This window comes from Chiloscyllium plagiosum, unplaced genomic scaffold, assembly GCF_037043375.1.
Source record: "Chiloscyllium plagiosum isolate Xiang-an unplaced genomic scaffold, Cpla_swu_hap1 HiC_scaffold_4, whole genome shotgun sequence".
In the NCBI taxonomy this organism is placed as follows: Eukaryota; Metazoa; Chordata; class Chondrichthyes; order Orectolobiformes; family Hemiscylliidae; genus Chiloscyllium; species Chiloscyllium plagiosum.
Window position 1 is genome coordinate 105,290,093 of NW_028270142.1, and position 16,056 is coordinate 105,306,148.

A 16,056-nucleotide genomic window follows, 5' to 3' on the forward strand; every position below is an offset into this window, starting at 1 on the left:
CTTTAGCCGGCTCATATATGCCCACCGAAATGTGTGAGTCTGTGCTGGTACTAAGTGTTGCATGATGATGTGGTTCTGCCTACTTTGAGGCTTCATCTTCCTCCTTAGGAGTTAATTGTCCCCTTGGCATGAGTGGGTGCAGCTGCCAATGTTTCACCTGCAGGAGAAGCTAATGATAAAATGAAGAGTATCATCTTAATTTGATGTATGTTTAGAAAAACCTGCTTCCTTAAAAAACACAAGATGGGATTAATGGAAGATGGTAACCATGGTGTGAACCTCAGCCCCTTCAACATTCTTCCTTGAATTCTGCAGTCTTCAAAACCAAAGCCCATTATATCCCCAGAAAATTCTCCTGCTTCTGAGATCTAACCCCTGCATTTTATTTGCAGGAAGAACTATGTGCCCTTGGACTACTGCCACCCTAGGGCTGACATCTAAGCTTACCTTGATCAATGGGACAACTCCAATGGTTCTCTGCCAGTACTATGACTTTCTCTTCTAGAGAAAGAATAGGCCAGCCTGCTTATTATTTGAAATGTACACAGGAAATTCTGGAGAAGTGTAGCAGTCATGGCAGCATTTGTGAAGAGAGAAAGAGTTAATGTTTAACTCTTCATCAGATCTGCACACATTCAGGTTGGAGTCTGGACAGTGAAGAAGATTATCTTAGAGTACAATGGTACCTTGATCAAATGGGCAAATGTGCCAAGGAGTGCAGATCAAATTTTAACTTAGATAAATATGAGGTGTTGCATTTTGGTAAGACAAACATGGTAGGGCTCATATAGTTAATGGTAGGGCCCTGGAGAATATTGCTAAACAAAGAGACCTCGGGGTGCACTTGCATAGTTCCTTGAAAGTGGAATCGCAGGTAGACAGGGTGGTGAAGGTGGTGTTTGGCATGTTTGTATTCATTAGTATAGGAGTTGGGACATCATATTGCGGCTATACAGGACATTGGTGAGGCCCCTTTTGAATTACTGCATATAATTCTGGTCACCCTTCTATAGGAAGGATGCTTTTAAACTTGAGAGGGTGTAGAAAAGATTTACAAGGATGTTGCTGGGACTGGTGAGTTTGAGTTATAGGGAGAGGCTGAATAGGTTGGGGCTTTTTTCTCTGGAGCACCGGAAGCTGAAGGGTGACGTTATAGGAATTTTAAAAATCATGATAGGCATGGTTAGGGCAGATAAGTCCTTTTCCAAAAATGAATGTTTAAGGTGAAATGGAAAGATTTAAAAAATATCTAGAGCATAGGGTTTGAGAAGAGAAATATTTAAAAAGGGGCTACATTTTTACACAGAGAGTGGTTCATGTGTGGAATGAACTTCTGGGGGAAGTGGTGAATGTGGGTACAGTTACAACATTTAAAAGACAAATATCTGAATAAGGAGGGTTTGGAGGGAAATGGGACCAAACACAAGAAGTTGCGACTAGTTTAGTTTGGGATTATAGTTGGCATGGACTGTTTGGATCAAAGGGTCTGTTTCCATGCAGTATGACTGTATGACTCTATATGACTCTAATATTCCAGTATATTTGGACTGCAAAAGTCTTATGTGTAATTTAAGAGGATTTGGAGATTTCTTTTCTGAGGCACAGAACACTGAAGCATTAAACATCTGCATATTTGAATAGTGTAGTGGCAACAATGTCCTCCACTTCCTGCTCACTATTTGCAGGCAATCAGATGTTGAAATACTTTGCAAGAATTTGGAAGGTATAAAGCTATTTCTTTTCATAATTACACCCCTGGAGGATTCACCTGTAAGAAGTGTATTTCACTAAATAGTGATATGAACTCAATTTTAAAATTACAATTATGTATTGTATTAATGATCTACTAATTATGTGATTGGAGCACAAGCTCATCAATCTGCATAGAAATTAGTTTCTAAACATCCAAAATATTCCTTGTTAAAACTAATGAGGTACTTAGGGTTCTTCATGAATCTAATTAGATAGCATTATAAATGAATCATTCATGGCATATGTAAAGGTCAAAGTGCAGTGTGAAACTCCCAAAAGTGAGGGAACATGAGGAAACAATGAACAGCTTGAGAGATTATTTATTAACTTCAGGCAAAATTAGACTCTAGTTGTTAATATGCTGATAGCCTTTCCATATTTTTTATGTACTGCAATGATTGTAATTTTTTACTGTGAACATAATTTAAAAAGTCTCAGCTGCGTCCATGGATGTTATCAAAGGGCTGTGAGCCTAATTTTTAAAAAATATATAAAACATCTACAGTAGAACCTCGATTATCCAAACATCATTTGTGGGCGGCATGGTGGCACAGTGGTTAGCACTGCTGCCTCGCAGCGCCAGAGACCTGGGTTCAATTCCCGCCTCAGGCGACTCTCTGTGTGGAGTTTGCACATTCTCCCTGTGTCTGCGTGGGTTTCCTCCGGGTGCTCCGGTTTCCTCCCACAATCCAAAAATGTGCAGATCAGGTGAATTGGCCACACTAAATTGCCCGTAGTGTTAGGTGAAGGGGTAATTGTAGGAGAATGGGTCTGGGTGGGTTACACTTCGGCGGGTCGGTGTGGACTTGTTGGGCCGAAGGGCCTGTTTCCACACTGTAGGGAATCTAATCTAATCTAATCTAATTTCTGTTGAATCTAATCGATTATCTGAATTTTGGATTATCCAAACAAAATCTCAAGGTCCCGTAGGCAACTCAGCATTCAGTTATCAGTTAAACGGCATTCACAGCTTATTAAAGGTCAAAGTTCAGTGTGAAACTCCCAAAAGCGTGCATTGCCTGATAACCAAGAAATGTTCGATAACCAGCACTCAAATTACCGCTTGTTTCCAGTTAACTGAACTGAATATTCCCTGCCCATCTCGTTTGGATAATAGATCAGTTTACAATAGATCAGTTTTCGATTAAATGACACTATGGCATGCATTGCCGGATAACCAAGAAATATTCAGATAACCAGCACTCATTAATTACCACTTGTTTCCAGTTAACTGAACAGAATACACCCTGCCCGTCTCATTTGGATAATCGAGGTGCTACTGTAAATTGCAAGAAGATTATTGTGCTTTTTGAGGGTCAATAATCTCAGCCCCAGTGTATTGCCACAGAGGGTTCTAGGCCCAACCATCTTTAGCTGCTTCAAGAAGGACCTTCCCTTTAATATCTGGTCGGGAAATAAGCATGTTTTCTGATGATTGCATAATGTTCAGTAGTATTTAAAACTCTTCAGTTAATATGCTCTCATGCAGCAGGCAACGTTCCCTCTAAGCTGCGTGACATTACTGCCCCTCCAAGATTCCATGCACACCAATTGCGGACACACTGACTTCTGGATTCAGAGGTCGATGACAGGCATGGATCTTGGAGGTCCACACCCCAAAAAATTAGAAGGAATATTGGCAGCAAGAACAAAACAACATCCAGGCTTGGGTTAATTGGTAGCAAGTAACATTCAAGCAATGACTACCTCCAATCTAACCATCTCTCATTGACAGCATTACCATCACTGAATCTTCCCAACCAACACTCTTTTCATGACAATTGACTAAAACCCGAACTGGACTAGCCATTTTAAATTTCCTGAAGAAGGGCTAATGCCCGAAACGTCGATTCTCCTGTTCCCTAGATGCTGCCTGACCTGCTGCGCTTTTCCAGCAACACATTTCCATCTCTGATCTCCAGCATCTGCAGACCTCACTTTCTCCTCCTCGCCATTTTAAATACTGTGGTTACATGTCAGATACTGGGAATTCTACTGTAAGTAACTCATCTCCTAACTCATTAAGGTTTGTCCATCATCCTGTAGGCACAAGTCAGGAGTGTGATGGAATAGTCTCCACTTGCCTGCATGAGTGCAGCTCCAACAACATTCAAGAACCTTGACACTATCTGGGACAAAGCAACCTGCTTGATCGCATCCCATGCACCATTGAACACTCTCCCCCATATACCATGTAGATAATACATGGCAACAACTCATGATGCCATTTTTGACAACATTGTCCAAACGCACAATGTCGACTATCCAGAACAACAGCAAATACATTGGAACATCACTACCTACAAGTTCCCTGCAAGCCACTCATTATTCTGACTTGGAACCGGGGTATCACTTTACTGTCACTGTCTTGAAAATCTTGGAAATCCATCTCTTACCGTACTTTGGGTGCCCCTGCATCACGTGGACTGAAGCTATTCAAGATGGTAGCTCACCATCACCTTCTCAAGAACAATTAGGTATGGGCAACAAATGCTAGCCCATCTAATGTTACCACATACCATGAACCAACAAAGAGGTTCCTCCTCAATTACCCTACTCAGACATAATTTTGGTAAAGGAAGAAATTATGGTTAAAAAGGCTCTTAATCATATATTTAATCAGCTCAATTACTTTCCATGTAACCCACTTTGGGAATAGCAGAAAGTTGATAGGATGATGTTAGAATTCCTGTCTGAAATGTTTTCCAGGATAATCCCAGCTCATCAATATACTTAACTGGGAAAGTCCTGTCCTAGGTGCAAGTTATAAACCAAGCAGAGTTCCAACTCTTATCAGGAGAAGTGATATCAGAAGATGCATGACTGCTCACTGTACATGTGCATTTCTAACAGTTGTTTATAAAGTATAATGGAAAAATACTAAAAGCAAGCTATCTCTCTTCCACTGAATGGGAAACATGCATTTGTCTCATATAAGGATGATGACAAGGATTACAGCATACAAGACCACCAGTCCCACCTCACTTCCCCAACATTATTAGGTGTAGGAATATTGTAGTTTCACATACAATATTTCACCTTATTCAGAGTGAAGTATGTAATTGTTTTCTGACTGTCCTGTTTAGTGATTACAGCACTTTTAATGTTAAGTCTTACTTTCTGTGATTTTAGACTGTCAAGGCAACATCTCCTCTTGGTGACCCACGAGTTACATACAACCTGGAAGAAGGCCAGGTTCCAGAAACAAACATGCCAATCCGATTCTACCTGAAACCCAATCGTGCTGATGGATCAGCCTCTATTTTAGTGGCAGAACCACTAGATTTTGAGGTTACAAAATTTTTCATCCTTAGAGTCAGGGCTCAGAATGTGGCTGCAGTTCCATTAGCCTCCTTTACCACCATCTTTGTCAATGTGACAGGTATGTTTGAGGTAAACTAAGTTTAGATGCTGGTCTTTGAATCTTACAAAGTTTCCCTCGCTTGCTGAAACACTTCAATATAGTGTCAGCAGTTTCCAAGAAATAAATAAAATATTTCAGTCAGTTTGTGCTTTCTATTTGAAATAACATCCCTAACTTTATGCATGGCCTGTACATGGGTGATTGTTTTAAAAGAGTCTTTTAGTAAAATTCAGTAATGATCATGTCATCTATTGATTGCAGAAGATTCATTCTATTGTTATGCTACAACATGACCTTTCTTAATTATTCAATTTTTCAGATGTGAACGACAATGTTCCTTTCTTTACCTCATCCATTTATGAAGCCACGGTCCCTGAAGGTGCTGCAGTTGGTCTGTCTGTTGTGCAGGTATCAGCAACTGATCTGGATTCAGGACGCCATGGAAAGGTTAGAAATTGTGCTGTGCACATTGTATTTCTCCAAGTAGTTCTGCTTGTTTTATGCTATAATTGTTGGATAACCACCTTCCTCACATGATTCATGTTCATGGACTTGGTTGGGTAGGTGCACAGCCCAGGTCAAACAGGTAACATACAGCTGAAGATGCCTTTTTGTTGAATCATTTCCATCAACTAACAGAATTGAGATCATAAAAGCCCTGTAATGCTCTGATGAGTTCCATTTGTTGGAGGAAGGATTTCTGCCCCTCACTCTAGCTGACTGGCCAGCAGCTGTGTAGATCTAACCATGCCGCTGGAGATCACAAATAGTCTCCAGATTTTAAGACCTTGGGTCTGAAACCAGGTAAGTGTAAGTGATCTCACAATGGATGAGGAGGTGAGATCTGGGGAGGTTGAAAAGAGAAGACAGCCATGATTGAATGGTGAAGTAGACTTAGAATCATAGAGCCCTTATAGTGTGGAAAGAGGTAATTTCGACCATTCAGGCTGCAGTGACCCTCCGAAGGGCATCCCACACAGTCTTACCCCCTCACCCTATCCTCGTAACCCTGCACTTGACGGACCGAATGGCCTAATTCTGCTCCAGTGTCTTTTGGTTAGAAAGCATATTTGAAAAATATGATGAACAAGTGACCTGTCTTCTACAGAAAACATGCACTTTTCTCCACAGAAAGATATAGGGATGGTAACAAGAGATTATACAATACAAGCTCACCAGTCCCACCTCACTTCCCCAAGCATATTTTGTGTATGAACATTGTTACAGCCTTTCACTTTATTGAGGGTGAAGTATGTAACTATTTTGTGGCTGTCCTCTTTAGTCTACCTAATCCCTTGACTACAGTATATCTAATTTATCTACAAATTGTTGGTAAATTTTATTTCTCTCCTATGTTTCTCTCCTATAGTGTAATACAGACTGTATTCTTCAGGCAAATAATTGAACATTTTGGTGTTGTTATAAGTTCTGAAAGTAATACTAACAGTGCAGATACCATGAAACAAAGTAAATTGCAAAATGTGATAATGTACATGCAGTTACATAGGTTTAGTTTCTATTTGAATGGATTTGAATTTATTTTGAATCAATCAGTATTCTTTGATGTATGGTAATTATAACTAAACGTCACAGAATCGAATGTTCATTCAAACTTGAGGGCTCACTCGTTTTCTTTGCTTTCACCTACAGATTAATTATGCTATAGTGAAGGATGTCAGTGGAGACTATAATTACTTCAGCATTGATTTTGAAACAGGAATAATATTCACGCAGACATCCTTTGACAGAGAGGTGAAAGGGTCTTATTTGATAGAAGTTCAATCTCAAGACAACTCTGAGTCTGCTCGGCCTGGCATGCATGGACAGCCCAATACTGGTATATATGTACCTATGTTATCAGCTCTTCAAATAAACCAATGAAATAGGTGGATGTGTTTGTCCACAAATAAGTACACAAATAGTTTGGGTGTTTAATTAACTAAGATTAGTTACAAATTATGCAACCGAACAAAATAAAGTGGACAAGTAATATTATGAAATGATTTGTTTTCCATTTGGAGGTGTCATTCAACTCATGTTACTTAATTTGCTTTGACCAATTTTCTTCACTCCCTGTGATGTTCTTCGCTTCAGGCCATTGTTCTGCTCAATAATCACAGGAGCAGAGCTGAACCTTGAAGAAATGATCATCCAGGCTATTCTGTACAAAAACATCCCATTGGCAAATGCTGCCTACTTGGCATTAAAAGCATTTTTCAGCACTTTCCAGATGTGACACAGAATTCTATTGTATTGTGTTCTTATTGCTGAATTTGTTGTGAATTTAAACTTCAGTAGACCACACGCTTACATATGGCAAATACTCAGTGATATTTCTATGTTTCCTCATTACGTTCTATTAACTCTTTAAAAGTGAGTGGACATTTTTCTATTCACAGATACAGCATATGTGAGGATTTTTGTCAGTGACGTGAATGACAATGCACCAGCCTTCCCACAGGAAACCTATACAATAAACATAGATGAGGACAAAGACATTGGCTTTGTTGTTATCACTGTTTCTGCAAATGATGGAGATGAAGGTATGTCTCTTTGTATCATGCAATTCTTTCATATGTGACTTCACAGAAAGGAGGTGCCTACAAATGAAATGGTGTTCCAGAATAAAATCAGTCACAGGCAATGCTGCTGATTGCTGCTTGGTGAGCCACATTGGAATAAAGTGAAGTGGGCAAAAAAAGGGTTGATCTTGTCAATTACAAATCCTCTCTATACCACACGCTCACAAAGTCAAATAAGCGGGTGTCCTATTCACTATCTCACATGAATTGCTGCTTATGTCAGTGCCTACAGCACAATATATTCCCATTCTTGATTTAAAAACAAGAACATTTGTGAGTGGGACTTGAAAATAAACTGAGGAGCGTGGGTGTCATTGCACCAATAAATGAATCTTTAATGACTTCTTGAGATTTGGTTCCACCATATGGTGAACCGGCAGTAGTGCAACAGTACAAAGGATTCCTAATTCGTCACTTACTGATCATGCATAAATTGATTTGTTTCAAATCTGCTACAGAGTGATCAATGTCAGAAAATTAGAGAGTGCTGGGATCAAATATTTGGAGAGAAACTGAGGGTGACTGTGTCATCTATTACTTAAACTGTTGCTACAAAGTGTGTTATAGATTGTAACGTAATGAAATATCATTCACTAATTCTGCCTGAGAATGGCCGTCATAATTATGTAGGACTTTCAATCTTATATCCAGAAGTTTAAATACAGATCATTTGCCAAGTTATAGCTATTGCAGCTTTCACTGTGTTGTGGGACTCAGTATCTGTGGCTCACCTGTTTGTATCATAAGTAAACCATTTCTAATATATGTTAGTGACTTGGAGGAAGAAAGCAAATGTACAAATGCAAATGCAAAAGCAAAAGCCAAATTTGCAGATGACACAACAATTAATAGAAAGGCAGGTTATGAGAGGGATTAAAAGAGTTGTGATAGGTTAAGTAATTAGCCAAAAAGTTGGCAAATGTTACAATGCGGGTATATGTGAAGTTGCTCAATTTGGAAGGGAGAACAAAAAAACAGTATTATTCAAGTGAAGGAAAACTGCAAAAAGATGCAAAATAAAGGGACTTGGTGGTACTTGTGGTTGAAATACAGAAAGCTAGCATGCAGGTTCAGCAGGTAAACAGGAAGGCTCATGGAATGTTGGCTCTTATTTCAAGGGAGTTGGAGTATATGAAGAGGGAAGTTTTACTGTAAGATGTACAAAATATTGGTGAGACCATATCTGGAGTACTGTGAGCAGTTGTGGTCCCTTATTTAGGAAAGATATTCCATTGGAGGCAATTCAGGGAAGCATTACTGGATCATTCCCAATCTCATGAGCAAAAGCTAAACAAATTGGGACTCAATTCATTGGAATTTGGAAGAATCAGATGAACTAATTGAAACATGGAGGGATTCTTAAGGGTCTTGACCCGAGTAAATGCTGAGAGGATGTTTTCTCCAATAAGAGAGTCTAGGACCAATTGACATAATCTCAGAATAAAAGAGTGCTAATTTAAGACTGAGATGAGGAATATTTTTTTTTCCTTACAGGATTTATTGTCTGTGGAACTCTCTGCCATAAAGAGGTGTGGAGGTTGGGTCCTTGAGTACATTTAAGCCTGAGACAGACAGATAGATTTGTGATCAGTAGGGGAATCAAGGGTTAGGGGGAAAGGGCAGGCAAGTGGAAGTGAGGAATGTCCGATTAGCCATGATTAAATTGAATGCAGAGCAAGCTCGAGGGGGCCAAATGGGTTTATTCCTGTTATTTTTATTCACTTGTGTGACGTGGTATGTCGGTGGCTGGCCAGCATTTATATCACGTCCCTAACTGCCCTTGAGAAAGTGACAGTGAACAGCCTTCTGGAACTGCTTAAGTCTGTGTACTGTGGGTAACCCACAATGTGCTTAGAGAAAGAATTCCAGGATCTTAACCTTGCAACACTGAAGAAACGAAGATATATTTCCAAGTCAGGATGGTGAGTGGCTTGGAAGTGAATTTGCAGGTGGTTGTGTTCCCATGTATCTGCTGCCCTTGTCCTTCTAGAATGAAGTGATTGTGGGTTTGGAAGGTATTGCCTGAGGACCTTTGATGAACTTCTGCATCCTGTAGATAGTACACACTGCTGCTAATGAGTGTCAGTGATGGAGGGAGTGGATGCTTGTCTATGTGGTGCCAATCAAATGATCTGCTTTTTCTTGATGGTGTCAAGTTTCTTGAGTGTCGTTGGACCTGCACCCCATCCAGGTAAGTGGGGAGTAGTCCATCACACTCCTGACTTGTGCCATGTAGATGGTGGAAAGGATTTGGGGAAATGAGTTACTGTCTATATTCCTAAATGCCTTTGTCATCACTGTGTTTAAGAGTCCAGTTGCGTTGCTGGTCAATGGTAACCCCAAAGATGTTGGCAGTTGGGGATCAATGATGGTAATACCATTGAATGTCAAGGTATGGTCATTAGATTGTCTCTTATTGGTGATAGTCATTGCCTCACATTTATGTGGTGTAAATGTTACTTGCCACTTGTCAGCCCAAGCCTGGATATTGTCCAGATCTTGTTGCATTTGAACATGGGTCACTTCAATATCAGAGGAGTCACGGATGGTGCTGAACATTGTGCAACCGATGGCAAACATTTCTACTTCTGATCTTATAACTTAAGGAAGGTCATTGTTGAAGCAGCTGAGAATAATTGTACCTGGGACACTACTCTGACAAATTCCTGCAGAGATGACTGACCTCCAACAACCACAATCATCTCTCTATGTGCCAAGTATGACTCCAAAAGGTGGAGCATTTGCCTTGATGCCTATTAATTCTAGTTTTGTGAGGACTCCTTGATGCCACATTCAGTCGAATGTTGTCTTGATGTTAGGGGGTCACTTTCACCTCACTTTGGAATTCAGCTCTTTGTCCTTGTTTCAACCAAGCTGTAACGAGGTCAGGAGCTAAGTGGCCCTGGTGGAACCCAAACTGGGCATCATTGAGCAGGTTATAGCTGAGCACTATTGATGATGCCATCCATCACTTTACTAATGGTCAAGAGTACACTGATGGGGTGGTAATTGGCCTGGTTGGATTTGTCCAGCTTTTTGTGTACATGATATACCTGGGTAATTTTCCACATTGTAGGGTGGATGCCAGTGTTGTAACTGTACAGGAAGAGTTTGGCTAGGGGAGAGGCAAGTTCTGGAGTACAAGACTTCAATATTATTGCCAGAATGTTGTTAGGGCCATAGCCTTTGCAGTATCTGGTGCCTCCAACCGTTTCTTGAAATCATGTGGAATGAGTATAATTGGCTGAAGACTGGTATCTGTAATGCTGGCGACCACTGGAGAAGGCGGAGATCACCCACTTGACCCTTCTAGCTGAAGATTACTGTGAAAGCCTCAGCCTTATCTTTTGCACTGTTCTTCCATCCTTGGGGATAGGGATATTTGTGAACTTCCTCCTCCAGTGATAAAAGCAAATTACTGCGGATGCTGGAATCTGAAACCAAAAGAGAAAATGCTGGAAAATCTCAGCAGGTCTGGCAGCATCTGTAAGGAGAGAAAGGAGCTGACGTTTTGAGTCTAACTGACCCTTTGTCAAAGCTAAAAAAAGGGAGAAATAGGGAGGTATTTATACTCGGTTGAGAGAAGGTGAGTCATGGCTCCAGTTTGCATTGCGTGGAGGAACAGCATCTCATCTTCTGACTAGGCACGTTACAGCCTGCCAGTCTCAACGTTGAATTCAACAACTTCAGATGATTATCCCATCTCGACCCCTCTGTTTTCATTCTGTTCCATAATTTTATTTCATTTATTTTATTTACTTTTTAAATATTTTTTTCACTGTTCTGTACCTCTTATTTCTTTATTGTCTCTTTTTCTCGTTCCCCACTCTCTCATCACCTTTTTTCCTCTTCTCTTCCCCCTTTGCTACCCTTCTCCCCTGTTTTCCATTTTGCCTCTGCTTCACCCATCCCCCCCCCCCCCCATCCCCCACATATTTTGTCACACAGCACTGGCTTCAGTCTTGGTCATTCACAGCTCCTAATCTCCCTATAATCTCTCTACGCACTGTCGTTATCACCTCTTTATTGCTATCTTTGCTTCTGGAGCCAAGACTCACCTTCTCTCAGCCGAGTATAAATACCTCCCTATTTCTCCCTTTTTTTAGCTTTGACAAAGGGTCAGTTAGACTCGAAACGTCAGCTCCTTTCTCTCCTTACAGATGCTGTCAGACCTGCTGAGATTTTACAGCATTTTCTCTTTTGATCCTCCTCCAGTGAGTTGTTTAATGATCTATCACCATTCACGGCTGAATGTAAAGATACTAGTGAGAGTAGGTCATGTCTCTTTGTGGCTAGTAAAGATACTAGTGAGAGTAGGTCATGTCTCTTTGTGAAACTTTATTGCTGGAACAGCACAGCAGGTCAGGCAGCATCCAGGGAACAGGAGATTCGACGTTTCGGGCACAGGCCCTTCTTCAGGAATGAGCAGAGAGTGTTCAGCAGGAGAAGATAAAAGGTAGGGAGGAGGGACTTGGAGGAGGGGCGTTGGAAATGTGATAGGTGGAAAGAGGTCAAGATGAGGGTGATAGGTCGGAGTAGGATGGAGGCGGAGAGGTCAAGAAGAAGACTGCAGGTCAGGAAGACGGTGCCGGGCTGGAGGGATCCGGCTGAGACAAGGTGGGGGGAGGGGGGATGAAGAAACTGGTGAAGTCCAAGTTCATCCCCTGCGGTTGGAGGGTTCCCAGTCGGAAGATAAGACGCTCCTCCTCCGACCGTCGGGTTGTTGTGGTTTGGCGGTGGATGAGTCCAATGACCTGCATATCCTCGGTGGAGTGGGAAGGGGAGTTGAAATGCTGTGCTACAGGTTGGTTGGGTTGGTTCGTCCGGGTGGCCCAGAGGTGCTCTCTGAATCGCTCCGCAAGTAGGCGGCCTGTCTCCCCAATATAGAGGGAGGCCACACCGGCTGCAGCGGATGCAGTAGATGATGTGGGTGGAGGTGCAGGTGAATCTGTGGCGGATATGGAAGTTTCCTTTGGGGCCTTGGAGAGAAGTGAGGGGGGAGGTGTGGGCGCAAGTGTTGCACCTCCTGCGGTTGCAAGGGAAGGTGCCGGGAGTGGAGGTTGGGTCGGTGGGGGGTGTGGATCTGACAAGGGAGTCGCGGAGGGAGTGGTCTCTACGGAAAGCTGATAGGGGAGGGGAGGGAAATATATCCTTGGTGCTGGGGTCTGTTTGGAGGTGGCGGAAGTGACGGCGGATGATGCGCTGTACATGGAGATTGGTGGGGTGGTAGGTGAGGATGTGGGGGCAGGTAACCCCGCCCCCACATCCAGCTCCAGCCCCACACCAGGTCCTAGCTCCCCGCCCTGCCGTGTGTTCACCATCCCTCCAGACTTGCCCCTCTCTGAGGATGAAAGATCAGTCCTCAGCAGAGGTCTCACCTTCGTTCCCACACGTTCTCGGGTCAATGAATTCAATACACGGAGTGACACCGAACAATTCTTCCGCCGCCTTCGCCTCCGTGCCTTCTTCTTCAATCAAGACTCTCGCCCACCCTCTGACGACCCCTTCTCCCACCTCCAACACACCCCGTCCACCTGGACACCCCGTGCTGGCCTCCTACCTGCCCTCGACCTCTTCATAGCAAACTGCCGCCGCGTTATTAACCGCTACCTGAACTCCCCCACCCCTCCCACCCACTCCAACCTCTCACCCTCGGAACGCGCAGCCCTCCACTCCCTCCGTTCCAACCCCAACCTCACCATCAAACCAGCTGACAAGGGAGGCGCAGTAGTAGTTTGGCGCACTGACCTTTACACCGCTGAGGCCAAACGCCAGCTCGCAGATACCTCCTCCTACCGTCCCCTTGACCATGACCCCACCCCCCACCACCAAACCATCATCTCCCAGACCATCCATAACCTCATCACCTCAGGGGACTTCCCATCCACCGCCTCCAACCTCATAGTCCCACAACCCCGCACCGCCCGTTTCTACCTCCTGCCCAAAATCCACAAACCTGACTGCCCCGGACGACCCATCGTCTCAGCCTGCTCCTGCCCAACCGAACTCATCTTGGCATACCTCGGCATACCACGGTCCTGTCCCCATTAGTCCAAGAACTCCCCACCTACGTTCGTGACACCACCCACGCCCTCCACCTCCTCCAGGATTTCCGCTTCCCCGGTCCCCAACGCCTCATCTTCACCATGGACATCCAGTCCCTGTACACCTCCATCCCCCATCACGAAGGACTCAAAGCACTCCGCTTCTTCCTTTCCCGCCGTACCACCCAGTACCCTTCCACCGACACCCTCCTTCGACTGACCGAACTGGTCCTCACCCTGAACAACTTTTCTTTCCAATCCTCCCACTTTCTCCAAACAAAAGGAGTAGCCATGGGCACCCGCATGGGCCCCAGCTATGCCTGCCTCTTCGTAGGGTATGTGGAACAATCCATCTTCCGCAACTACACTGGCCCCACCCCCCATCTTTTCCTTCGCTACATTGATGACTGTATCGGCGCTACCTCGTGCTCCCACGAGGAGGTTGAACAGTTCATCCACTACACTAACACCTTCCACCCCAACCTCAAATTCACCTGGACAGTCTCGGACTCCTCCCTCCCCTTCCTAGACCTTTCTGTTTCTATCTCAGGCGACCGAATCAACACGGACATCTACTACAAACCAACCGACTCCCACAGCTACCTGGACTACACCTCCTCCCATCCTGCCCCCTGTAAAAACGCCATCCCATTCTCCCAATTCCTTCGTCTCCGCCGCATCTGCTCCCAGGAGGACCAGTTCAAAATACGTACAACACAGATGGCCTCCTTCTTCAAGGACCGTAATTTCCCCCCCGACGTGGTCGACGGTGCCCTCCACCGCATCTCCTCCACTTCCCGCTCCTCCGCCCTTGGGCCCCGCCCCTCCACTGGTCCTCACCTACCACCCCACCAATCTCCATGTACAGCGCATCATCCGCCGTCACTTCCGCCACCTCCAAACAGACCCCAGCACCAAGGATATATTTCCCTCCCCTCCCCTATCAGCTTTCCGTAGAGACCACTCCCTCCGCGACTCCCTTGTCAGATCCACACCCCCCACCGACCCAACCTCCACTCCCGGCACCTTCCCTTGCAACCGCAGGAGGTGCAACACTTGCGCCCACACCTCCCCCCTCACTTCTCTCCAAGGCCCCAAAGGAAACTTCCATATCCGCCACAGATTCACCTGCACCTCCACCCACATCATCTACTGCATCCGCTGCAGCCGGTGTGGCCTCCTCTATATTGGGGAGACAGGCCGCCTACTTGCGGAGCGATTCAGAGAGCACCTCTGGGCCACCCGGACGAACCAACCCAACCAACCTGTAGCACAGCATTTCAACTCCCCTTCCCACTCCACCGAGGATATGCAGGTCATTGGACTCATCCACCGCCAAACCACAACAACCCGACGGTCGGAGGAGGAGCGTCTTATCTTCCGACTGGGAACCCTCCAACCGCAGGGGATGAACTTGGACTTCACCAGTTTCTTCATCCCCCCTCCCCCCACCTTGTCTCAGCCGGATCCCTCCAGCCCGGCACCGCCTTCCTGACCTGCAGTCTTCTTCTTGACCTCTCCGCCTCCATCCTACTCCGACCTATCACCCTCACCTTGACCTCTTTCCACCTATCACATTTCCAACGCCCCTCCTCCAAGTCCCTCCTCCCTACCTTTTATCTTCTCCTGCTGAACACTCTCTGCTCATTCCTGAAGAAGGGCCTGTGCCCGAAACGTCGAATCTCCTGTTCCCTGGATGCTGCCTGACCTGCTGTGCTGTTCCAGCAATAAAGTTTCAACTTTGATCTCCAGCACCTGCAGACCTCACTTTCTCCTCCATGTCTCTTTGTGGCTAGTTGACGTTCATGTATCCTGGTGGCTAGTTTTCTGCCTGTTAGTCCAATGTAATGTTTGTTACAGTCTTTGCACAGTATTTTATAAATGACATTAGTTTTGCTCGCTGTCTGTATAGGGTCTTTCAAGTTCATTACCTGCTGTCTTAGTGTGTTGGTGGGTTTGTGGGCTACCATTAAGCACTAGAAGGACTGAAAAAAGATAAAAACATAGCAGTGTAGTGACGATTACCAGACTGATCCCTGGGATTGCAGGACGAACGTAGAAAGAGAGACTGGATCAGCAAGGATTGTATTCACTGGAGTTTAGACTGAATTGAAGGGGGAGGATCTTGTAGAAATCTAGAAAAGGGGAAACACAGAAAGGAGGTTCCAATGACTGGGAAGTGCAAAACGAGGGGTAATGGATACAGGATAGGACTTCGATGAAGAGAAATCTTTCACCCAGACAGTGGTGAACCTGAGAAATTCTTTGCCACAGAAAGCAGTTGAGACCAAAACATTTAATGTTTTCAAGAAGA

At 44.3% G+C, this 16,056-nt stretch overlaps 1 protein-coding gene across 1 annotated transcript in view; it reads left to right on the top strand.

Annotated features, from left to right (window-relative positions):
* The window catches only part of LOC122549004 (neural-cadherin), a 260,162-nt gene that overhangs the window by 173,213 nt on the left and 70,893 nt on the right, over positions 1-16,056 (top strand). The window contains exons 13-16 of the mRNA XM_043688104.2: positions 4,885-5,134; positions 5,436-5,563; positions 6,767-6,953; positions 7,516-7,659. Of these exons, the coding sequence (XP_043544039.2) occupies positions 4,885-5,134; positions 5,436-5,563; positions 6,767-6,953; positions 7,516-7,659 (709 nt within the window). The remainder of the gene's footprint in view (positions 1-4,884; positions 5,135-5,435; positions 5,564-6,766; positions 6,954-7,515; positions 7,660-16,056) is intronic.